The sequence below is a fragment of the Mesoplodon bidens genome (assembly GCF_964165515.1).
Source record: "Mesoplodon bidens genome assembly, chromosome: 6".
Classification (NCBI taxonomy): Eukaryota; Metazoa; Chordata; class Mammalia; order Artiodactyla; family Ziphiidae; genus Mesoplodon; species Mesoplodon bidens.
The window spans coordinates 26,850,957-26,876,789 of record NC_138162.1 but is presented as its reverse complement, the minus strand read 5'-3'; the positions used below and the strand labels follow the sequence as shown (position 1 = coordinate 26,876,789).

The 25,833-nt window shown below is 38.7% G+C and overlaps 1 protein-coding gene across 3 annotated transcripts in view; it reads left to right on the top strand.

Moving 5' to 3' along the window:
- TEX10 (testis expressed 10) overlaps window positions 1–25,300 on the top strand; it is a 58,479-nt gene extending 33,179 nt beyond the window's left edge. For all 3 annotated transcript variants that reach the window (XM_081236600.1, XM_081236599.1, XM_081236601.1), the window contains 5 exons: window positions 260–393; window positions 16,686–16,766; window positions 18,396–18,577; window positions 23,677–23,887; window positions 25,166–25,300. In XM_081236600.1, coding sequence (XP_081092726.1) covers window positions 260–393; window positions 16,686–16,766; window positions 18,396–18,577; window positions 23,677–23,887; window positions 25,166–25,279 — 722 coding nt within the window. In that variant the 3' untranslated portion in view covers window positions 25,280–25,300. The remainder of the gene's footprint in view (window positions 1–259; window positions 394–16,685; window positions 16,767–18,395; window positions 18,578–23,676; window positions 23,888–25,165) is intronic.
- Window positions 25,301–25,833: the final 533 nt, after the last annotated feature.

Sequence of the window (25,833 nt, the reverse complement as noted above, 5' to 3'; positions counted from 1 at the left end):
ACGGGCTTCCCTGGTGGCACAGCGGTTGAGAGTCCACCTGCCGATGCAGGGGACACGGGTTCGTGCCCCGGTCCGGGAAGATCCTACATGCCACGGAGTGGCTGGGCCCTTGAACCATGGCCGCTGAGCCTGTGCTCCGCAATGGGAGAGGCCACAACAGTGAGAGGCCCGCGTACCGCAAAAAAAAAAAAAAAGAATGTCACTTGCCTTGTGCTTTATTTATTTATTTATTTATTGGCTTTCTTTATACCCAAATTAGGATTTTCAAAAGAAGAGCTGACTTGGCTTCAGAGCCTTCGAGGAGTTCCTCATGTCATCCAGACGCAGCTTTCCCCTGTGCTGCTTTACCTTACTGACTTGGATCAATTTTTACACCATTGGGACGTAACAGAGGTAATTGTCCATCTTAAAAGAAACTCATAATTATTGGAATTCAGTTAATCAACCACCAACAGTTGCTGTATGTTAGGGTTGCCTTGTGTAAGATGCTTTCAGAGATTCAGAGTAGTATAAAACACAATCCATGTTCTGAAAGTGCTTGTGATCCTTGCATAGGAGATGTATGTTTCTAAAAGAGTATTTTCATTATAAGTTATGCCAATACAATAGAATAAATTAGCAGTTTGAACTATAGAGACAAATTTATTTTGTCTAGCATAGGGAAGAAAGGATGGATCCATCTATGGAAAAGAGGAAAGGCTTCATAGAAAAGGAAGAATTTGACTTAGGTATTGAAGGATGAATAATAGTTAGGGTAGGATTTGGTATCCTGAAGGTGGGTTTTTCTAATCAGAAAAGATTATTTGGAATTTCCTTTGGTTTTAAGAATTAGTATGTAGTTTATCAGAGTTAAATTTTAAACCCTAATTTCTCCTTGAATTTTTAAGTTCAACTTACAAACCTTATTTTTTAGATAAATATAGTAAATTTAAGCAATCATTTTAAAGGGAGACTTTGATTATATTTTATTCCTTTTACAAACTATTTAAAACTTTAAAACTGTTTAAATAACTTAATATATTCACTATTAGTCAAGTACAGTTTTTTGACAAACCTTCACAAATGTTACAGTAAATCTTAAATATCTAATAAATTTATATAAGTATGATAAATCTTAATATCTTTAAGTTTCGGTACTGTTTGTAGTGAAATTCAAATTAAAACCACAAGTCTAAATTAATTATTGATATGTTTTAAATTGGAATTACAGGGCTGATCTTTTACCCTAATAGTCAAAATTGTCTTCTGTGTTACAAATATGTAAACTAAATATGTAAAAACATCCTAACTGTTAATACTAAGGATTTGAGTCTCTAAAAACATGTATCTATTAGTTAATTTCTGTTGTTTATTTTTTCAGTTTCTTTCCTTGCATTGGAAAGGTACTTGCCCGGTAGGAATGCCATTGTGTCATGCCAAATAATTTTGGTTTGAACCTTGCAAGTTCTGAGGTTATGTTCTCTGCTGGCCAGTTTTTTTTTAATGATTCAGAAGGTTTCTGGTTAGGACACTGACTGTTCTTTTCTTGTAACTCCTAATTGCTAGGCCATAAGCCTTTTTTATTTTTAAAACCGCTTTGTCAGTGTTCTCAACAAGGTAGTCTCTAGAACCTACATCTGTTTTGTTGCTATACCAATTGATTTTATTACAATCAACTGATCTATTTACTACTTCTTTCATTCTGTTCCTGAATACTCTTCATGTTCTTCCTGTCCCTTAGGGCTGTACCTTTTGTAGATGTTTAACACATTTCTTTCATGGTTTTGTTTGACTCTGATCACAATACTTAAGTCATGCCAATGACACTTTGTTCTTTTTATTATCCTGGTGCCTATATATATGAACATATATAGGCTCTCAAAAAATAGTGGATTTAAAAAAGTGAAAAATAATGAATTGGGTAACCAACCTAATTATTTAATATCTGAAATTTTATATTAATCCATAGTAAGTGAAGAGAGCTAAGAAAGACTGAGATTGAGGCCTTGAATACTAGATTGGGAAGTTTAGGTTTGCCAACAGTAGTATTGGTAGTTGTTTTGTAGGACAGACTGTTTCTGATGTTTTTAAACTGTATCATGCTGTATTGGAAAAACCATTGTATGGGGATAAGTGGGCCCCAGATTCCCAGCATAGATTTCTTAGTGTCTAGTTTGGTAACTTGGACCACTCCATTCATCTTTCTCTGACAATTACATTATCTGTGTAAAGCCAAGACACGGTTGTCATGAAAATGTGATCAGTTGTATTTCTGAGTGTACATTTGGCAAGAACATGTATTAAACTTCAAGGTTGCTGTCTTTGAAATGTTAAGACATATATTAGGAAAAATCTGAAAGTTTTGGGTTTAGTTTTTGAAGTTCTTAAGTGAAGATTTCAGTTTTATTTTGGATAAAATTTGCCATATTTAAGTTGGCCTCTTCATGTGAAATTATTTGAAATATATAGTTTTTGACAGCCTTAGTATAAAAATTTATTTTTCTAATTTTTTGTTTTTGGAGTAGGTATTATCACAAAGTACAATTTAGAAGAATAGAAGGATAATAGTAAAAAGTGTTCCTCCATTCCCTATCTCCCAGCCATCCGTTTTCCCTCCCTAGTTTCTAAATGTAGTCTTTTTTAAAAAAATTTTTATTGGAGTATAGTTGCTTTACAGTGTTGTGTTAGTTTCTGCTGTACAGTAAAGTGAATCAGTTATACGTATACATATAACCCCTCTTTTTTAGATTTCCTTCCCATTTAGGTCACCACAGAGCATTGAGTAGAGTTCCCTGTGCTATACAGTAGGTTCTCATTAGTTATCTAGTTTATACACAGTAGTGTATATATGTCAATCCCAATCTCCCAGTTCATCCTACCCTCCCTCCCCACCTTGATATCCCTAAGTTTGTTCTCTACATCCGTGTCTCTGTTTCTGCTTTGCCACTAAGTTCATCTGTACCATTTTTCTAGATTCCACATAAAGCAATATTATATATTTGTTTTTCTGACTTAGTTCACTCTGTATGACAGTCTCTAGGTCTATCCATGTCTCTGTAAATTTCATTCCTTTTTATGGTTAAGTAATATTCCATTGTATACATATACCACATCTTCTTTATCCATTCCTCTGTTGATGGACATTTAGGTTGCTTCTGTGTCTTGGCTATTGTAAATAGTGCTGCAGTGAACATTGGGGTGCGTGTATCTTTTTGAATTATGGCTTTCTCCAGCTATGTGCCCAGGAGTGGTATTGCTGGGTCATATGGTAGTTTTGTTTTTAGTTTTTTGAGGAACCCCCATATTGTTCTTCATAGTGGCTGTACCAATTTACGTTCCCACCAACAGTGTGTAAGGGTTTCCTTCATATCCTCTCCAGCATTTATCGTTTCTAGGTTTTTTGATGATGGCCATTCTGACTGGTGTTAGGTGATACCTCATCTAAATGTATTCTTTTAGGTAACTTCTGTGTCATCACAAATGATTACATGTATTCTTTTAGTTTTCTCCTTTTATAGAAATAACATACTCTGTACACTGATTTGGATCTTGCAGTTTTCACTTAGTATATATATATATATATTTTAAATTTCTTAATATTTAATTAATTAATTAATTAATTAACTTATTTTTGGCTGCATCGGGTCTTTGTTGCTGTGCGTGGGCTTTCTCTAGTTGTGGCGAGCGGGGGCTACTCTTTGCTGCGGTGCACAGGCTTCTCACTGCAGTGGCTTCTCTTGTTGCGGAGCACGGGCTCTAGGCACATGGGCTTCAGTAGTTGTGGCACGCGGGCTCAGTAGTGGCTCATGGGCTCTAGAGCTCAGTCTCAGTAGTTGTGGCGCATGGGCTTAGTTGCTCCGTGGCATGTGGGATCTTCCTGGACTAGGGCTCGAACCCCTGTCCCCTGCATTGGCAGGCGGATTCTTAACCACCATGCCACCAGGGAAGTTCCACACTTAGTATATTTGCGATCATTTCTTCTGAAAGAATTGTATGACCTTGCCGTTAGTGATGGAAATAGTAATTAACAGGGAAAGATCACAAAGGGAAAAGGAATCTCTAGACAGAGATACTGTTTCCAAATGGAGATATCTATTCCAGAGCCAATGAAAGGTTTTAAGGTTAATTTTATTTGTGATTTATAAAATTTTGAATAGTTTTATAAGTTATTTTTTAACTAAGTTCTGAAGGATAATAATAAAACATTAATCTAGTTTAAGAAATAGAATATTTTTCATTATTTTTGAAACCCCTATGTGCTTTTCCCCTCTCCCTTTAGAGTAACACTGTCTTAAATTTTATCATACTCTTGCTCCTTTATAGTTTTACCATATTAGCATGTAACTCCAAACCATATTGTTTAGTTTTACATGTTATTGAACTTTTTAAAAGTGAAATATTTTTTAGTAATTTCCTTTTTTTTCATTCAGTATACTAAGATACCCATGTTAATGTGTAAGGAGTTCATTCTTTTTCATTGCTGTGTAGCATTCCATTGTAATCAGATATCGATTGATTGTTTTTCATAGTTTCAGTATTTTTTTCATAGTTTCAGTATTTTTATCATTCCATTTTTATCACTTTTGTCACGTTAGCTTTGCCTCTTATGTTTTTAACCATTTGCTCTTCAAGTTAGTACAACCTACCTTCTATACTGTACCGCTTCATGCCATAATGTAGTGTGTAATGATGTGTGAGGTTTTTCTTATTTTTGTTTCTCTGTATGTAATGTGTTTTTTTCTCTACATGCTTTTTTTTTACAAGTTTTAAAGATTTTTCCTTTTATCACATTTTTTCCAGCAGTTTGATTATATTAATACCTTTTTTTTCAGTGCTTTGAAATGTCAAATGAGTAATTTTGTTCTCTTTTATTTTTAAACTATTTGCAGAGACAACACAAAATTATATAATGTTACATTTATTTTAACCTACACTTCTTCCTTCATAAGGTTACTTGTCTAAACATTTCACTAACATTGTGCAATTTTAAACTGAGAAAAAGAACAAAGGTACAAGTGTTACAATTTATCAGGAATAGATTAAGTGACAGCTGTAACTAGAATCAGAATTAGATTATTTTAATAATTCCAGGAAGAGTATAATTTACAAAATACATTTGAATGATGTTAGGAAGATAGCAGGAGGAATTATTTGCTTAGTCAAATATTTTTTTTCACTTAGTAATATTTATTTAAGGTTCCTCCATGTGTTTTCATGACTTCATAGCTCATTTCCTTTTAGCACTGAATTATATTCCATTGTCTGGTTATATCAGTTTATCCATTTACCTACTGAAGGACATCTTGATTACTTTCGAATTTTGGCAGTTGTGAATAAAGCTGCTATAAATATCTGTGTGTAGGTTTTTGTGTAGACATAAGGTTTCAACTCCTTTGGTTAAATACTAAGGAGAGCAGTTGCTGGATCATATGGTAAGAGTGTATTTAATACTGTAAAAAACCACCAAACATATTTCCAAAGTGCTGTACCATTTTGTATTTTCACCAAGCAGTAAATGAGAGTTTCTGTTGCCCCACATCCTTGCTAGTATTTGGTATTGTCAGTGTCCCAGATTTTGGTCATTCTAATAGGTGTGTAGTGGTATCTCATAATTGTTTTAATTTGCATTCCCCTGATAACATATGATGTGGAATGTTTTTTCATATGCTTATTTGCCATGTGTCTTCTTTGATGAGGTGTTTGTTATGGTCTTTGGCTGATTTTAAAATTAGGTTATTTTCTTATTGTTGGATTTTAAGAGTTCTTTGAATATTTTGGATTTTTTCCTAATCTGTGGTTTATCCTTTCAGACTCTTGACATTGTCTTTCACAAAACAAAAGTTTAAAATTTTAATGACATCCAACTTATCAGTTATTTCATTCATGCATTGTGCCTTTAGTGTTGTATCTAAAAAGTCATCATACTCAGGGTCATCTACATTTTTCCTCCTTCGTTATCTTCTAAGAGTTTTATAGTTTTGTGTTTTACATTTAGGTCTGTTGGGATCCATTTTGAGTTAATTTTTGTGAAGGGTTGAAGGTCTGTGTCTAGATTCATTTTTTTTTTCATATGGATGTCCAGTTATTACAGTACCATTTGTTGAAACAATCTTTGCTCCATTGTCAGAGATCAGTTGACTGTGTGGGTCTCTTTCTGTTCCATGTATTTATTTATCCTTTTGCCAGTAGCACACTGTTTTGATTACTGTAGCTTTTTTTTTTTTTTTTTTTTTTTTTTTTGCGGTATGTGGGCCTCTCACTGTTGTGGCCTCTCCCGTTGCGGAGCACAGGCTCCGGACGCACAGGCCCAGCGGCCATGGCTCACGGGCCCAGCCGCTCCGCGGCATGTGGGATCTTCCCGGACCGGGGCACGAACCCGTGTCCCCTGCATCGGCAGGCGGACTCTCAACCACTGCGCCACCAGGGAAGCCCCTACTGTAGCTTTATAGTAATTTTTGAAATTGGTTAGTGTCAGTCCTTCAAATTGTTCTTCTCCTCCAATATATATTGGCTATTCTGGGTCTTTTGCCTCTTTGTATAAACTTTAGAATCAGTTCATGGATCTCCACAAGATGACTTGGTAAGATTTTGGTTGGATTTATGTTGAATGTATAGATCATGTTGGGAAGAACTGACTTCTTGACAATATTGAGTCTTCCTATCCATGAACTTGGAATATCCTCCATTTATTTAGTTCTTTGATTTTGTTCATCAGAGTTTTTTAGTTTTCTTCATATAGACCATATATATATTTTATTAGATTTATACCTAAATATTTCATTTTGGGGGGTGCTAATGTAAATCATATTATGTTTTTAATTTCAAATTCCGTTTGTTCATTGCTGATATTTAGGGAAGCGGTTTGACTTTTATATATTAATGCTGTATCCTGCAACCTTGCTATAATTGCTTATTAGTTCCAGGATTTTTTTCTGTTGATTGTTTCAGATTTTCTACAAAGATGACCATGTGATCTGTGAACAAAGACCGCCCAATGAATTTTAAATTTTAGATAATGGGTTTTTTTTATTTTAACATATTTTTTTTTTTTTGGTTTTTTTTTTTTTTTTGGCAGTACGCGGGCCTCTCACTGTTGTGGCCTCTCCCGTTGCGGAGCACAGGCTCCGGACGCGCAGGCTCAGTGGCCATGGCTCACGGGCCGAGCCGCTCCGCGGCATGTGGGATCTTCCCGGACCGGGGCACGAACCCGTGTCCCCTGCATCGGCAGGCGGACTCTCAACCACTGCGCCACCAGGGAAGCCCAATTTTAACATATTTATTGAAGTATAATTGCTTTACAGTGGTGTGTTAGTTTCTGCTTTATAACAAAGTGAATCAGTTATACATATACATATATCCCCATATCTCTTCCCTCTTGCATCTCCCTCCCTCCCATCCTCCCTATCCCACCCCTCTAGGTGGTCACAGAGCCCCCAGCTGATCTCCCTGTGCTATGCGGCTGCTTCCCACTAACTATCTATTTTACGTTTGGTAGTGTATATATGTCCATGCTACTCTCTCATTTTGTCCCAACTTACCCTTCCCCCTCTCCATATCCTCAAGTCCATTCTCTAGTAGGTCTGTGTCTGATAATGGGTTTTTTAATCTCAACTTTTTTGGTTCATCTTGTTTCTCTTACATTCATTTTTCTTTAACTACTTGAATATATTTGTAATAGTTGTTTTAAAGTTCTTGCCTGCTAATTCCATCATCTCTTTTGATTGCTTGGTTATGGTTTGATTCCCCTGGTTATGTGGCACATTTTCATGTTTTTACCATGTCTGGTAGTTTTTGAGTATATATTGGACAATGGAAATTTTATATGGTGGATTTTGTTGTTTTTTAAAGAGTGTTTTGCTTTGTTCTGGCAGGTAGTCAAGTTACTTGAGTTATCACCTTTATCCTTTAGTGTCTTGTTTTTAAATTTTGTTGGGGTGGTTTATCAGAGCAAGTAACCTTTACTAAGGCAAGGATCAGCAAACTACAGCCTGTAGGCCAAATCTTGGTGGCCCTATTTTTTTTTTTTTTTTTTTTTTCTTTTTGCGGTATGCGGGCCTCTCACTGTTGTGGCCTCTCCCGCTGCGGAGCACAGGCTCCGGATGCGCAGGCCCAGCGGCCATGGCTCACGGGCCCAGCCGCTCCGCGGCATATGGGATCCTCCCAGACCGGGGCACGAACCCGTATCCCCTGCATCGGCAGGCGGACTCTCAACCACTGCGCCACCAGGGAGGCCCGGTGGCCCTATTTTTGTGCCATCCTTGAGCTAAGAGCAGGGTTTACTTTAAAATTTATTGATGGATTGATTGATTGATTGATTGATTGATTGATTTAGGCTGTGCCGGGTCTTAGTTGTGGCATGCATCTTTTTTAGTTGTGGCAGGCGAACTCTTAGTTGTGGCATGCATGCAGGATCTACTTCCCTGACCAGAGATTGAACCCAGGCCTCTTGCATTAGGAGTGTGGAGTCTTACCCACTGGATCACCAGGGAAGTCCCTGTTTACATTTTTTTGACAGTTGTTAAAACAGAAAAAAAACCAAGAATATGTGGCAGAATCTGTATGTGACCTGCAAAGCCTAAAATATTTATTTACTCTTTGGCCTTTTATAGAAAAAGTTTGCTAACTCCTGCCCTGGTGCTAATTTAGCGCTACTATTAATAGGTTCTCTTTCTGAGTATCATCTGAATGACCTGGTTGTTCTATGGAGCACTCCATGCTGGCTGGTTAGAACTCAAACATCTCTCTTCCCTGTTTGAGCTTTGGGAATTCTCTTGCTCACAACTCTGCTGCTTCTTTGGCCATGTGGAATTTCATCACCTTGTGCATGTACAGCTTTTATTCATCAACATATCTGAGGAGACTGGAGCTGTCTCTCAGGCAAAGAGGATAAGAATTTGGCTTTGTCAAATGGCCTCTCTTGGAGGACAGAGAATCCATTCAACCTTTTGACCATCTTGCTGAGCTGAATTGAGAAAATAGGAGACTCAAGAGGCCTCTGAGGGGCCTGATCCCCTCCAGCATTTCCCAAATTCTTAAGCTGCAAAAGCAGAGGGGCGGGCTTCCCTGGTGGCGCAGTGGTTGAGAGTCCGCCTGCCGATGCAGGGGACACGGGTTCGTGCCCCGGTCTGGGAAGATCCCACATGCCGCAGAGCGGCTAGGCCCGTGAGCCATGGCCACTGAGCCTGCGCGTCCGGAGCCTGTGCTCCGCAAGGGGAGAGGCCACAACAGTGAGAGGCCCGCCTACCACAAAAAAAAAAAAAAAAAAAAAAAAAAAAAAAGCAGAGGGGCTTAAAAGCTAAGCCAGTAACCTCTGTGACTCATGGTCCTAAGGAAACAATGATTAGTTTAAGTTGCTGGCCTGGAAGTGGGTTGGGTCTTCAGTGTACACATAAGCTCTCATTGCAGACTCTTTTTTTTCTTTTTATTTATTTATTTATTTTTGGCTGCATCGGGTCTTTGTTGCTGTGTGTGGGCTTTCTCTAGTTGTAGCGAGCGGGGGCTACTCTTTGTTGTGGTGCACGGGCTTCTCATTGCGGTGGCTTCTCTTGTTGTGGAGCACGGACTCTAGGCACTCGGGCTTCAGTAGTTGTGGCTCTAGAGAGTAGACTAAATAGTCGTGGCACACGGGCTTAGTTGCTCTGCGGCATATGGGATCTTCCCGGACCAGGGATTGAACCCTTGTCCCCTGCATTGGCAGGCGGATTCTTAACCAGTGTGCCACCAGGGGAGCCCCTCATTGCAGACTCTTAAAGGCTGTACCTTAGTAATGGGGACACACACATACATAACATGAATATAGATTAAAGGAGAATTTCACGAAACAATTGCTGAGGACCTCTGAAAACACTGAAAACCATAAAACATTACTGAGAGATATTAAAGATGACCTAAATACATGCAGGGATATATAATGTTCATGGATTGGGAGACTCCAATATTGTACGAATAATAGCTCTCTCTAAATTAATGTATAGTACAGATTCAGTGTAATCCAGATCAAAATCAGAGCAAATGTTTTTGTGGAAATTGAAAAGGTGATCCTAAAATTTATATTGAAATACAGAGGAACAAGAATAACAAGAAAGTGTTGAATAAAAATAAAGCCAGAGGGCTTGTACTATCAAATATCTATTACAAAGCCATGGTAATTAAGCAGTTAGGATAATAGGAAAAAGCAAGTGGGGCACAAAAGGACTCTGAACACAAACATGCTTCCAATACTAGGGAACTCTTGGGTGGTCTTTAGAGGCAGCTTGGTTGAAGTGAGTTTGTTCCCCCCACAAAGCATGTACGTAAAGAAATACTGGGGTAAGGAAAGAGCCCCAGAATAATGGCAGGTTGTCTATCTCTTTCTTACCGTTTTTATTATTCATTGATAATAGTTGAGACATGGCCAACAGGGGAAAGGTAAAATGTAATCTGCCAAAGGTAAATCTGACACTTTCTTAGAACAATTGAGCCCTGTTTTGTAGTGTGAGTATATGGAAATTTTCATTCTGTAAATATATTCTGTGATGTAATTTTATTGGGAAGTGAAAGAATCTCTAAATCTGAATTTTAGTATTTTAATAATTATAATTTCTTTCTTTTACTTGCTCTTTTCAACATTTTAATATAGCAATAAACTGATTTTATGAAAAGTGTTAGGTGCATGACATTTCTGTTTATTTCCTGATAAAATTAGGTAGAAAATACTTCAGTGTAGAAATTAAATGTACAGAACCTTCTCAAGAAAAATGAAGTTTTATATTTTTAAAAAACCCTTAATTTCCACATTATACTAAATTAGCATGCCTGTTCTGGAATTATGCAATGTGAGGTCAGGGTTCTGAAGTATGCAAGTTTTTGTTAACACTGTAATTGCAGAAGTGAGGATTGCCTGTATTTGTGTATGTTTATGTGTGTGTATACATCTATGTGTTTATATATATATATATATATATATATATATATATATATATATTTTTTTTTTTTTGGCCGTACGCGTGCCTCTCACTGTTGTTTGTGGCCTCTCCTGTTGCGGAGCACAGGCTCCGGACGCGCAGGCTCAGCGGCCATGGCTCACGGGCCCAGCCGCTCCGCGGCATGTGGGATCTTCCCGGACTGGGACACGAACCCGTGTCCCCTAGCATCGGCAGGCGGACTCTCAACCACTGCGCCACCAGGGAAGCCCTTATATTTTTACTTACTTTTACTTTGAAACATTTTCAAACTTAGAGAAAAATTATAACTACAGGACAAAGAACTTCTGTTTTCTTAGACTATTTGACAGAATGCCTGTACCTCATACTTCAGCATACAGGCATACTTTGTTTTAAAGCATTTTGCAGATACTTTGTTTTTTACAAACTGAAGATTTGTGGCAACCCTGCATCGAGGATGTCTGTTGGTGTTCATTTTTCCAACAGCATTTGTACACTTCATGTCTCTGTGTCACATTTTGGTATTTTTTTGCAATATTTCAAACTTTTTCATTGTTACTATATTTCTTATGGTGATCTGTGATCAGTGATCTTTGACATTACTATTGTAATTGTTTTGGGGCATCACGAACCATGCCCACATGAGACGGTGAACTTAATAAATGTGTGTGTTCTGACTGTTCCACCAACCAGCCGTCCCTCATCTCTCTCCCTGTTCCCTGAAACACAATACTGCCATTAGGCCAATTAATAACCGTACAGTGGCCTATAGGTGTGTTCGAGTGAAAGGAAGAGTTGCACAACTCTTACTTTAAATCAAAAGCTAGAAATGATTATAAGCTTAGTGAGGAAGGCATGTTTAAAGCCAAGATAGGCTGAAAACTAGACCTCTCTGCCAGTTAGCCAAGTTGTGAATGCAAAAGAAAAGTTCCTGAAATTAAAAGTGCTATTTCAGTGAACACAGGAATGATAAGAAAGTGAAACAGCCTTATTGATGACATGGAGAAAGTTTGAGTGGTCTGGATAGAATATCAGACCACCTACAACATTCCCTTAAGCCAAATCTAGAGCAAAGCCCTAACTCTCTTTGATTCTGTGAAGGCTGAGAGAGGTGAGGAAGCTGCAGAAGAAAAGTTTGAAGGTAGCTGAGGTTGGTTCATGAGATTTAAGGAAAAGAGCTGTCTGCATAACATTAAAAGTGTAAGATGAAGCGGCTGATGGAGAAGTTGCAGCAAATTATCCAGAAGATCTAGCTAAGATATTATTGAAGGTGGCTACACTAAACAGAGGTTTTCAGTGTAGACAAAACAGCTTTATATTGGAAGGAGTTGCCATCTAGGACTTTCATAGATAAGAGAGAAGTCAGTGCCTGGTTTCGAAGCTTCAAAGGTCATGCTGACTTGTTAGGGGCTAATGCAGCTGGTAACTTTAAGTTGAAGCCAACACTCATTTACTGTTCTGAAAGTCCTAGCGCCCTTAAGAATTATGGACTTCTCTGGTGGTGCAGTGGTTAAGAATCCGCCTGCCAATGCAGGGGACATGGGTTCGAGCCCTGGTCCAGGAAGATCCCACATTGCCGCGGAGCAACCAAGCCCATATACCACAACTACTGAGCCTGCGCTCTAGAGCCTGTGCTCTGCCACAAGAGGTGCCACCACAATGAGAAGCCCGCACACCGCAGTGAAGAGTAGCCCCTGTTCGCTGCAATTAGAGAAAGCCTGTGCGCAGCAGTGAAGACCCAATGCAGCCAAAAATAAAATATAAATAAATAAATATTTAAAAAAAAGAGAAGGGAGCAGGAAAAAAAACAGTTAAAGAAAAAAGGAATTATGCTAAATCTTCTCTGCTTGTGTTCTGTAAATGAAACAACAAAGCCTGGATGACAGCACTTGTGTTTACAACATGGTTTCCTGATTATTTTAAGCCCACTGTTGATATCTTCTGCACAGAAAAAAAGATTACTTTCAAAATATTAACTACTCATTGACAGTGCACCTGGTCACCCTAGAACTTTCATGGAGATGTACAATGAGATTATTGTTTTTTTCATGCCTGCTCACACACATCCTTTCTGCAGTCCATGGATCAAGGAGTCATTTAGACCTTCAAGTCGTATTATATAAGAAACACATTTCGTAAAGCTATAGCTGCCATAGATAGTGATTCCTCTGATGTATCTGAGCGAAGTAAATTGGAAACTTTCTGGAAAGGATTCATCATTCTAGATGCCATCAAGATCATTCGTGATTCATGGCAAGAGGTCAAAATATCAGCATTAAGAGGAGTTTGGAAGAAGTTGATCCCAACCCTCATGATTTTGAGGCGTATTCAAGACTTCAGTGGAGGAAATAACTGCAGATGTGGAAATAGCAAGAGAACTAGAATTAGAAGTGGAGCCTGAAGATGTGACTTTTATTGTAGATATGTCATGATAAAACTTTTAATGGATGAGGAGTTGCTTCCGATGGATAAGCAGAGAAAGTAGTTTCTTGAGATGGAATCTACTCCTGGTGAAGATGTGAAGATTGTTGAAATGACAGCAAAGGATTTAGAATATTACATAAACTTAGTTGATAAAGCAGTGACAGGGTTTGAGAAGATGGACTCCAATTTTGAAAGAAGTTCCATTTTGGGTAAAGTGCTGTTGGAAGGAAGAGTCAATCCTATGTGGCAACTTTTATTGTTGTCTTATTTTAAAAGAAATGTCCACAGCCACCTCAGCCTTCAATAGTCACCACCCTGATCAGTCAGCAGTCATCACCATCAAGGCAGGACCCTGCACTATCACAAAGATTATGACTCACTGAAGGCTCAGATGATGGTTAGCATTTTTTAGCAATGGAATATTTTAAAATTAAGATATGTACATTGTTTTTATAGACAATGCTCTTGTACATGAAATGGACTACAGTATAGTATAAACATCTTTTATATGCACTGGGAAACCAAAAAAATTTGTGCGACTTGCTTTATTGTGATATTTGCTTTATTGCTGTATTTATGTTATCGCAGTGGTCTGGAACTGAACCCACAATATCTGGGGTATGCCTGTATTTGTCTTAAACAAGACCATTCCATTACGTAAACACAATATAGTCATCAGAATCAGGAAATTAACATTGGTATATTACTGTCATCTAATCCTCAGACTTTACTTGTGTTTTGCTAGTTGTCCCAATAATGTACTTTAAAGGATCCATCTGAAATGATTCATTGCATTTAGTTGTAATGTCTGTTTAGTCTTTTGCAAAATCTGGAGTAGTTCCTCAGTCTTTCCTTGTCTTTCGTTGACGTTGACACTTTTGAAGAACACAGGATGGTTATTTTGTAAAATTTCTCTCAATTCAGGTTTAATTTATTTTCTGAAGGTTAGATCAGGTTATACAACTTTGGCAGGAATATGACATGAGTGATGCTGTGGTTTTCTGATTGCATCCTGTCAGGTGGTGCATGGTTTTGATTTGTCCCATTAGATGTTCACTTTGATCACTTAAGTGGTATCTGTCCACGTTCCCCACTCTTTATTTCTTCCCCTTTGTTATTAATAATATTTTATGAGGAGATACTTTGAAACAATGTAAATATCCCATTCCTTTTTGGTCTTCGAATTTATTCATTTATTTATTTTTGTTAGTATGGTTTCCTGTATTTTCCAGTGGGTTAAAATTCCTTACTATCCTTATTAATTTTGATACTCTCATGTTTGCCATGCTTACCTCCTGAAAGCTGGCTTCTTTGTTCTTTTGATACATCCTCATTTTTCTCTGAGTACAGTTGACCCTTGAACAACATAGGTTTGAACTCTGCAGGCCCACTTATTTGGAGATTTATTTCAGTAGTAAATACTACAGTACTACATGACGCATGGTTGGTTGAATCTGCAGATACGAGGAACCTCAGATATGGAGGGCCGACTATGAAGTGATACACGCAGATTTTCGATTGCATGGAGTGTCGGCACCCCTACTCACTCCCCCCTACATTGTTCAAGGATCAGCTTACTTCCTTACTTTCTTGTACCACAAATTGTTACAGATTCCTGTTGTATTTTCCCTGTCCCAGCCCTGCAATCAGGTATTTCTTTAAGAAGCCCAGTTTTCCTTTAAGTGGAGAATGGATTTTAGAAACCAACTTCTGGACTCTTAGGTGTGGTCATTGCTATTAGCTGTTGCTGTTCCCATGCCCTATCAGTGAACAGAAATCAGGAATGCAACACCCCTGGGTTCATTCTAGCTGTCTCCTTTTCCTCTTGTACCTGCCTTTTCTGATGGTGAGAAACCTGACTTCCATTTTGCTTAATATATTTACCTACTTCATCAGTTACTTTGCCTGTAATCAGTCTCCTTTTGGCGCCACCCCTTTCCCATGCAGGCATCTTCCTTATCGCATTTGAACTCCAACTATTGGGGACAGTGTGCCTCCATTTGTTAATGGGTAGCCTGCTCTGGGCCACTGAAGCTCTCCCACTCACCCTAGTGGTGATGTCTAGCTTCGCCTCATGCAGTGTCTTTAGAACTGAATTGTTCAGGAAGGGGAGGAGAGGCAGAAAGGAAGGGATTGAGTGATCATTTGTTATCAAATGGGCCTTTCAAATATGATTTATCATTTATGAGTGAAAATATTCATTACACTCATTTTGAAGTAGAAAGATGGCATTGGAAGTATGTTGTTCCCGTTGTTAACCTATAGGTTTAAAAGATAAGACAGTTGTGGGCTCCCCTGGTGGTGCAGTGGTTGAGAGTCCGCCTGCCGATGCAGGGGACACGGGTTCGTGACCCGGTCCGGGAGGATCCCACATGCCGCGGAGCGGCTGGGCCCGTGAGCCATGGCTGCTGAGCCTGCGCGTCCGGAGCCTGTGCTCCACAACGGGAGAGGCCACAACAGTGAGAGGCCCGCGTACCGCAAAAAAAAAAAAAAAAAAAAAAAGATAATTGCCATGTGAAAACTCTGGGTGGTCACTCTACAAGAGGTTTTATAGAGACATAATGCATAGAGCTGTTGATTTTTTGAGGACTGACAGTCCTCTTGAATTTATCTTGACTATTCATTCTCTTCCTAGAGTGCTATTCTTTCCACCAGTCTTACCTTTGTCCTTCCATGGGATTTTTCTGCATACTTGATTTTTGGTACTGAATTCCATCAGCTTCTGGAGTTGTGTTGTGATTCTTTGAAGGACTTGATGCTGTCCTTCCCTCTTCTTGTTTTCTTGAGAACTTAGAAAATGAAAAATACTAGAGATTTGATTCCCACCTCATTCATACTTTTCTTCTTTTCCTATAGACTATTTTCCTTTTACCTTTAGGGAATAAGAGGCAGCATTATAATTAATTTGAACGTGGTATTCGTATTTTCTGAATTATAAGTTTTTTTCAGTGTTATATTTTTCCACCAAATGGGAGAAAGGCTTTTGTCTGCCCTTTGTTCATGTCACTGAGATCTCCAGTTGTAGCACTTACTTAATAGAAATGTAGTCTCTGCCTTGGTAGATTGTAAGCTCCTTGAGGGCTGTGACACAAGAGTTTCTCTTTCTTTCATTCCTATGCGTAGCACCTAATAGGCCTAGCTCAGTGCTCAATAAATGTTTAATGAACATGTTTAATGAATTATTTGGAAAACTGGACCATTTATATGAGGCTTGATAGTTTGACATTTGTATATTTAAAGTCACTTTTTGTTAAGTTTCCTTTTAGTATATAGAGCAAGTAGATTTTTAAAAAAAACTATTGAACTTGTTTCTGACTTAAAATGTTCTGATTTGGTATTGGTTTTCTCCTTTTCTGACAGACAGTTTGTCACAATTTATTGGTTATCCCTGCCCGAAGCCAAAGCTTTGACATCCTGCAAAGTGGCATCAGTAAGCATTTGGTAAATATACTTAAAATTTTTTTCTGTTACACAAAAGCATAGAGATTTGGTTAAGATTGAGTTTGCCATAACCAAGGAGAGCGTGAGTGTCCAGAAGTCTAAGCTTAATAATTTCATGATGCTGTGGTGAGAACTGAGAAATCTTGGTGTTTTACCTGGCTGTTACTAATTAATTCTGTGACCTTGAGAAAATCTCCTCTTTTGCCAGGACCTTACTTTTTACATCTGAGCAATGAAAGACCTCTTATACCTCAGGTCCTTCTGACTTAAAATGCTTTAATTAACATGTGCCAGGTGTCATTGTGTTGGGAATCCAGCATCCATACTGGGGTTCAGTTTCCACCCAGAAGGTTTGGGGTGTAAAGTAGGGATGTCACCTCACAGGCTCAAGGCCTGGTCACTGGAAGCAGTGAGCTTAGCCATGAAACTGACTTGTCTTTTGGCCAGTGGGTGTCTCTCGTTCCCATTGGCATTAAATTCTCATTAGGTATGCCTGGGTTTTGCTTTTAACTTCCTCCAACATTTACACTTTGCCCTTTGGCTTTTTAGTATAATGATGTGTTACAGTGCAAGGGGAGACTCCAAAACTTTATCTTCCAGGGACTCTCACTTGTTTGGATAATTTTATAGGCATATCTACACCACCTTTTCTTTACTTCCCTCGAGTTGGAAGACTACTGCTTTGAATCCTCAGTACTCTCTTTTCTCCCTGCTATCAAACTTCTAATCCTTATACACTGTGTCTCCAAAGATCCCCATCTTTTTTCTTTTTTTTTTTTTTACTTCCACTCCAGAAATTTATGCCCTTTGACTACATTCACTATTCTAGTAAAAGATAAACATTCCAGTGTTGATCTGGCCACTCTTTTCAGACAGCCTGGGTAAAGGTTAAGACCTCAGAACCTGCAGAGTTTATGATAACTCAGCAATAGTTTGCAGGAGATTTAAACCATGTATACATGCAGTTACAAGTTAGAGTCCACCTTAATGACAACTATACAGTAGAGTCCAGGTGAGTTAGCATACCATGATGTCCCTTATATGGGTTTTGGGACAGTGAAGCAGTCAAGTGTTAAGTATAGTATTATCTTACTCCAGTATAGGTATTTTCCTTAGTTATGTCTGAGTGACTGGTTAAATCAAAGGGCAGGGGAAGGATAATTGTAAAAGGAACTGGTTTGTACATTTAATTACCTGGGGTGGGGGTGGTGCCAGATATTAGAGTTTTCCAGTCTGAATAATCTGAAGATCATGTAAATGTGATTGCTGGTATCAAGATCTTCTTTGGATGTATGAAATAATCCTTTTAAATAATAGTGTTTCTGTCCATCAGTAGAAATTGTAACATCTAGAAAATTTTAGGAGACTTTGTCATGAAGGGGAGGCAGTGGATTGGGTTAATAGTATTTCTTGAGTTTGCGTATTTTCAAAGTCATTTAACGTAGCCACTAAATTCTCAAAGTAAAACAGGATCTTAAGGTGTGGTTGGTGGCATGGCATGTATTATGTATATACAAGTTTCCACCAGTAGTGATGGAAGGTTTAACTCTCCAGATAATGGTGTTTGGTTTTATTCTGGGGAGAGGGGCTGTTGTGAAGAGGTCATTAATCTCATTTTTCTCTGCCTAGGTTGGGTTGACTGTAATTCCTGACAGCACGGTGGGCTGTGTTTTAGGTGTTATCTGTAAGCTCCTGGATCATACGTGTGTACTTAGTGAGACGCTGCTGCCATTTCTGGCTTCTTGTTGCTACAGTCTTCTTTATTTTCTGCTCACTTTAGAGAAGGGAGAAGCAGAACATCTAAGAAAGAGGTAACAGTTTTTGTATTCTTAAACTTTAATTTTTTTCCTACTTGTTCACCTCCCCTCAATCAGTCAGGCAGTCGGTCAGTCATTCAATCTGTAAGAGATATTTCCAAAATCTAATTCTCTTTTAGAGTTTGTATAAACCTAGCTAGCTTTTTCTTTGTTCTTTTATGAATCCCCTTTGTGATGGTGAGCAGTCTTAGTTTTTTTTTTTTCCTTTAAGCTACAAATTTGAAAAGTTAGATGGCATTAGAAAGTTTCCTGAGAGCTTTCCTTATTAACTTTGCTATAGATCTGGCAAGAAAAAAAATTCTACTTTTAGAAGGATGGGTTTACTATTAATACAAGCCTTTGTATTTTGTTTTGGGCTTCATTAGAACTAGCCAGCATGGATTTTTAAATTCTTGGGTTTAAGGAAATTGTTCTAAGATGCTAGTGTTTTTAATTAGTACTTTTGCTCCTATATAATTTTTAGACTAAAGCTTCTAGGATAGTATAGAAGATTTCACTTTAATTTTCAAAGAGTGTTGTCATGCTTATGTTCTCATTGGTATGCTGTTAACAATTCATTGCAGAAGGTTTTTTAAAAATCAAACAGATGAGCAAATATAAGAAAATAAAAATCATTCTATCACATTTTGACATTTGCCTTTCTTTTTTGAGCTTTTAAATGTCACCAAAATATACGTATAAAACATTTAAATAGTTTAAAGAGTACAAACTGAACACCTGTTTAACCAGCCTCCCGGTTCAGAAATAGAACATCGTCAGCACACTTTCTCCATGTACCCTCCACAGTTACATTTCTCTTCTACATCCCCAGAGATCACTTCTGTGTTAGTCACTTCCTTACCTTTTTATTTAAAAATTTTATGTGCATTTATAAGCAGTTTCATTTTTGTTTTGCATATTTTAAGAATTTGATATAAAAGGAATCATACTATATGTATTTTTTGTGACTTGATTTTCATCATCATTTGTGAGAGTACTCATGTTGAAGATGTATTTCATTCATTTTTGTTTCTCTATACCAGGAGTCAGCAAACTTCTTTCTGTAAGGAGTCAGTGAATATTTTAGGTTTTTCAAACCATAAAGTCTCTTGTCAGAACTACTCAGCACTGCCCTGGTCATGTGAAAGCAGCATTAGATGATACATAAATGAATGGGTGTAGCTGTGTTCCAATAAAATTCTGTTTACAAATACAGGCTGTGAGCTGGATTGGCTGTGGTCTAGTACCCCTGCTCTGTAATATTCTGTTATATGAATGTACTATAACTTATCCATTTTACTGTCAACAGACATTTGGATTTTTTCCATTAAGTGTGTGTATTTAAAACTTTGTACATTTCACTGTTGATATCCTGTAAAATTTACACATAAACAAGCATAGATTTGATGGTACTTTTCTTACCATCATCAAACTTTTGGGCCTGATAGTTCAAGAAAAGGCTTCGTAAATAGCAAGAAACTTCTCAGGGTTCTAAAAATTTTATAATGAGCATCCCTATTTATGAAATATGTATATTGCTGTTTGTCATTTCCTGTCACTTGAAATATAGCCCATTTGTGATATACTCTGATAAGAAGTTTCAAAGATCTTTTTTAGTTTCTTATAGAAAAACATCCTGCTTTGATTTTATATGGTTGGACTGAACAAAATTCACTGTACTTAATACATTTTGCCTCTGTAAAATTCTGTTTTTAAAAGTATTTTATACTGTGTATTGAGTTTGATATGCATCTCTCAGGATGACATTAGTCACAAAGAAGTGTTGGCAGTCAGAGTCTTAGGTACTTAAGTTTCCCTTTTGGGCTGCTCCTACCCTCCTAGAGAAGGTGTTTGTGAGATTACAAATAATGAGAGTGCCAGTCAAACTACTGGGAGCTTTTGATTTCACAAGTGCTGACCAAAAAATCGGGCTTGACCAATTTGAGGTATTCAGACTGTGGCCACTGTACTTTGAAGAAACTATTCTGTTGCCTTCTGGATTCATTGTTAGTAATGAAAGATCTGCTGTTCAACTGAGCCCTTTTGGTTTGTAGGTAGTAATCTATTCTTTTTTTTTTGACATCTTTATTGGAGTATAATTGCTTTACAATGGTGTGTTAGTTTCTGCTTTATAACAAAGTGAATCAGCTATATGTGTACATATATCCCCATGTCTCTTACCTCTTGCATCTCCCTCCCTCCCACCTTCCCTATCCCACCCCTCTAGGTGGTCACAAAGCACCGAGCTGATCTCCCTGTGCTATGATCTCCCTGTGCTATGCGGCTGCTTCCCACTAGCTATCGATTTTACATTTGGTAGTGTATGTATGTCCATGCCACTCTCTCGCTTTGTCACAGCTTACCCTTTCCCCTCCTCGTGTCCTCAAGTCCATTCTCTAGTAGGTCTGCGTCTTTATTTCCGTCCTGCCCCTAGGTTAGTAATCTATTCTTTTCTGTGGTTTCACTGTTTTCTCTTTGTTGCATTGCAAATCAGGGTGTATCCTAGTGTAGGTTTGTTGTTATTTATCCTGCTTGAGACTTAGTGTACTCCTTTAATCTGAAGACTTAATGTTTTTTCTTCAGCTGTGTTTTTATTTGTTATCTTCCCCACTGTTTCTGTTCTCTCCTAAAAACCCCTTTTAAACATAGGGAGTTCCTCATTCTGGCCTCTCTTAACATCTTCCGCTTTGCTAATTCTTTTGTTTAATCCTTCTGTTGAGTTTTTATTGTATCAGCTATTGTTTTCTCTTTCATCTATTTTGAGTTTTTACTTGGCTCTTTGTCATTCTTGCTTTATTGGTGTTAAAGGTCTTGTCCGTTTGTTCTGTTTGCTCTGTTTCTCTCTGGTGTGGGAATTCTCTTATTTTGGGGAGCAGGTGGGGCTCTGGAGGTTGTCTCTAGTGGGGTTGAACAAACAAGCTCATGTTTTGGATTGTATAACTTTCTCTGAATGCATCTTTTGTGAGTTTGTGGAGGTTGTGGAGACCTCCCTATGGGGCAGGTTCACATTTGCATTTTCCTGGCTTTCAGCTCTATGCAGGGAGCCCAGTTCTAGCTCCCTGCTTTCCATACCTGAGGCTGAAGCCTCAGCTTCCAACATTGTTTGCTGGCTGTTGAATACCCAGCCCCCAAATCCCATATCCAGGTCTGTGCTCCTGTGTATCTTCATGAGTTCTGTCATAGCTTCTGGCACCTAGAGATATCACCCATTCTGGCTTTTGAGCTTGGCTGTATTTTTGTTTTGTTTTTTAAAGTATATTATCTGTATTTTCCTGTGTTTGGGGAGTGTGGGGGGGTGTTGGTTGGTATTATCTGACCAGAATACATCAGAAGTTTGCAGAGTTAGTGGAACTCCTGAAAATTATCTGTGAAATATTGGACTTTCATCAGTTCCTTTAGAGTGGTTTAGAACCATTGCTTTATGTTGACCTAAAATCTCAACTTCATAACGATTTATATGGAGTTGGTACCGTTATTTCTGTGCATGACAACTCTTAGAAAACCCTGAGAATGGCTCCTCAAATGGTATTGCTTACATCGTTCCTGGTACCCAGGTCTCTCTTCTTTTTGGCCTGACAGTTTTTTTTTTTTTTTTTTTTTTTTTTTTTTTTTTCTTTTTGCGGTACGCGGGCCTCTCACTGTTGTGGCCTCTCCCGTTGCGGAGCACAGGCTCCGGACGCGCAGGCCCAGCGGCCATGGCTCACGGGCCCAGCCGCTCCGCGGCATATGGGATCCTCCCAGACCGGGGCACGAACCCGTATCCCCTGCATCGGCAGGCGGACTCTCAACCACTGCGCCACCAGGGAGGCCCTGGCCTGACAGTTTTAATTGTGGTGTGTGAAGGTGGAATTCTGAACTTTACTCATCCATTCAGTATACTTGTACTTGGTATAATGTAGAATCCATAAGCTCTTTTAGCAGTTTTGATCCACAGTTATTTGAAATCCACTGAAGTTTAAGTAGAGAGTGAATATATTGGATCAGTACAGTAGTAACTTATTAAAAAGGAATTGTGGAGGTAGGAATTTGAAACCCAGCAGGAACCAAAGCAGCTTCCTCTATTCTTTTCTTTTTCTTCTAAATTTTGTAGTCTTTAATCTCTGTGCCTTTGCCTCATCATTAGCTGTGTCTACAGTCTGGCTTTCTCTTTTCTCCTTGCACATGGCTGTCCTAACCTGGCTGTGCATGAGTCCACAGGCTGAATAAAGTCTCTTCAAGTAAGAGGATCTGTTTGGCTTAATGGATTTGGTATCTTCCTTTGATGCAATTGCTGTATGTGGAGTTAGGAGGGGGGTCAAATGGTGAAAGGTCTGGAGGTAGGCTTTCTTAGAAAGACTTGGGACTGGGAGGATTATGCACTCTTGGTAGAGAAATTGTAACAGGCTAAGGTCAGAGCCTTTAGCAGCCAGTGAACTTTTTCTCCAAAAGGATATTGCTCCATTTAATTGACACACTTCTAGAATGTGGTTAGGCCACTTACCTCTATCATAAAACATTTTGTTCCTGTTCTGTAAAGATACCAAAAGAAAGACGCTCACTGAAATTTGTATTTATTTACCATCTCTGGCCTGTAATAGTTCCCTTACTGGCTGTTTTCTCAAATCCCTTTGGTTCCTTGTGAGCACATCTTTCTCTGGAAAGCTGCCCTGTTCTAACACATTGAAGAGACTCATAATCCAGGTCAGAGGCTTAGAGTTTCATGGAGTTCTTTTCCTCCCTTTTTGCCATTGGGACATTCTTACTCTTTTGACATTTGGTGTTGTGTAATAGACAGTTGAATAATGTCGACTGGTAGAGAATAGTACGCATGTATAGACCATTCTTTGGTGAATTCTGTGTTAAATATGATCACTAGGGCTTCAAGAATGTCTTGTTAAACCCAGGGAAACGCTGGTTGCTAGGCTTCCTGAAACCTGTAAAATAGGGGAAAGCAGCTGATTCTTCACTGCATTTGCTTTTTTAGCTCTGATGAAACCCAGTTCTTATTAGTTTTGGTTTCTGGGGTTTTATCAGAAAACACCGTGTTTCTTAAAAGGTCATTTTCAGTCTTGGGAAGTATGGAAGGGGCACTTTTCCTGTATGCGTTGGTTCACTGACTCATTTCTGTTTTGTAGGGACAAGCTGTGGGGCGTCTGTGTCTCCATCCTGGCACTCCTGCCTCGAGTGCTCAGGTTGATGCTGCAGAGCCTGCGGGTGAGCAGAGCTGGACCTGAGGAGCTGCCTGTTGTGGGCCAGCTGCTTCGCCTGCTGCTGCAGCACGCACCCCTCAGGACTCACATGTTGACCAATGCCATCTTGGTGCAGCAGATCATCAAGAATATCACAGTAAGAAGCATGGAACAAGGGCTTTGTACTGTTCTTACTAGATTCATGGGCATGGAGGTGCTCTTGGGAGGCCAGGGTTTCTGTGCGTTGACAGACTCCTGGAATTAAGCCCAGTGTGGTGATTTCTTAGGGCTTCCCCTGCCGTCTAGTAACTGACTGTCACTTAACCAGGGGGGTGACTTTGACTGCAGAATCAGTACTAAAAACCTTAAAATATTCAAACTGAATTAAGGTGGCAGGCAGCTTAGTTGGAAAAAGTACAGGCATAAGAGTCACTGCTACCTGTTTTGTGATACAGATTCTATTGCTTAACTGTGATAATTTGGCAAGTTGTGTGTGTGTGTGTGTTTTTTTTTTTTAAACCTATCTGAGCTTTGTTTTCCTAGCTGTAGAAATGGGAATAATAGCAACATTGTTGGGTTTTGTTGACCATTAAATGAGATCATCCAAGTAAGGTTTATACTGTAACTGATAGTTACTAAGCACCCAACAAATGTTAGCTGTCATTAAGGAAACTTAGCAGGAATAAACTAAGGCCCATTTCTAGTCACTTAGTTCACTGGAGAGGCGGAAGAAGTTGGAAGTTGCAGGCTTCAGCTTTGTCTAATGGTTGGTTCTGTGTGTTCACCTGGGGCGGGCAGTTCTGTTTATTAAGGATTCCTTTGGTGTTTTTGGTTTGTGAGAGTTAAAGTGAGGTTTTTTGTATAGGCCTTTGATTGGAGGGGGTTATTAATTGGTATATGTAATAATACTTCAGAGTAATAGAGCTTATACCTACATACAACACAAGATGTATTCTGGATTTTCTCAGTAATGGAAGAGGATGCAGAATTCAGAAACAGAAGGGAAGAAAAGTTAAGAACTTGGATTATTCCGAGGTTGGAGAATCAGCCAATCTCTACAAGAATGACAAACTGAGACCTGTTGAATCATTATTCTCAGTTAATGTTATGAGATCCTACAATGCGAAGGGGCAGAAGTACAGAGTGTAGGGGTGGGTAATGGGGAAACTTCATGAGTCCCTAGCAAATGTGGGAGGGAAGGGACCCAACAGGAAACTGGTAGCACTTAATACTTGAGGATGAAACTAGGAATTTTAACTACCTGTGGTAATAATACCTGATTGATAGGTTCCTTTTTTCAGTGAGATTTCATGTGATAATTTATAGATGAGGATACTATCGCAAGGACTGTTTGAGATCTTGTTTGGGTGTGGGAAAAAAACATCAGGAAGCAGTTTTAGTACAGCTCTCACATTACTCTTGTTTTTCTCTGCAGACATTGAAGAGTGGAGGTGTTCAGGAGCAGTGGCTCACAGACTTACATTATTGCTTCAATGTGTACATTACTGGGCATCCCCAGGGACCCAGCATGTTGAGCACAGTGTATTGAAAAGGCTCTGTGGCACCTCTGTTTGAAATTGTTTATTCACATCTAATTTTGAAGAGACTGATGTAACAAATGTTTGTCATTAAAGCTGAACTTTTAAAGAAGTTGTTTATGAACTTTCCTTTGCACTGAAATAGGAAAATAATGCTTGGGAGTTCCCACTGATGCATAGGCTGGCTTCCTGGACTAGCATGTGATATGTGGTTACAGGTATTCTGTATTTCATAGCTAAGTATATATAAAATACAGAGCAATAATATGGTACCTTCTATTGTATAGTAAGAAATAAGCTGAGTCTTTGTGGTCCCATCTAGGCAAACTTCATTCTTTTTGTTCTCAGCCCCAGTTCATTCAGACAGCAACAAACTAAACTAGTTTTTGGTTTGGTTTTGTTTGGGAGTGGTTGCTTCTCACTCTGGAGTTGTGTTTCCAGAGGATTTCTAGCAAGATTTCAGAACAGTGCTCCCATCTGATGTGGATTTTCCTGTACCTAAATGGTCCTTGGTCTGAGCTGGGTAACTCTTACAAAATGGTTTTCTACTAGTGATCCATTATAA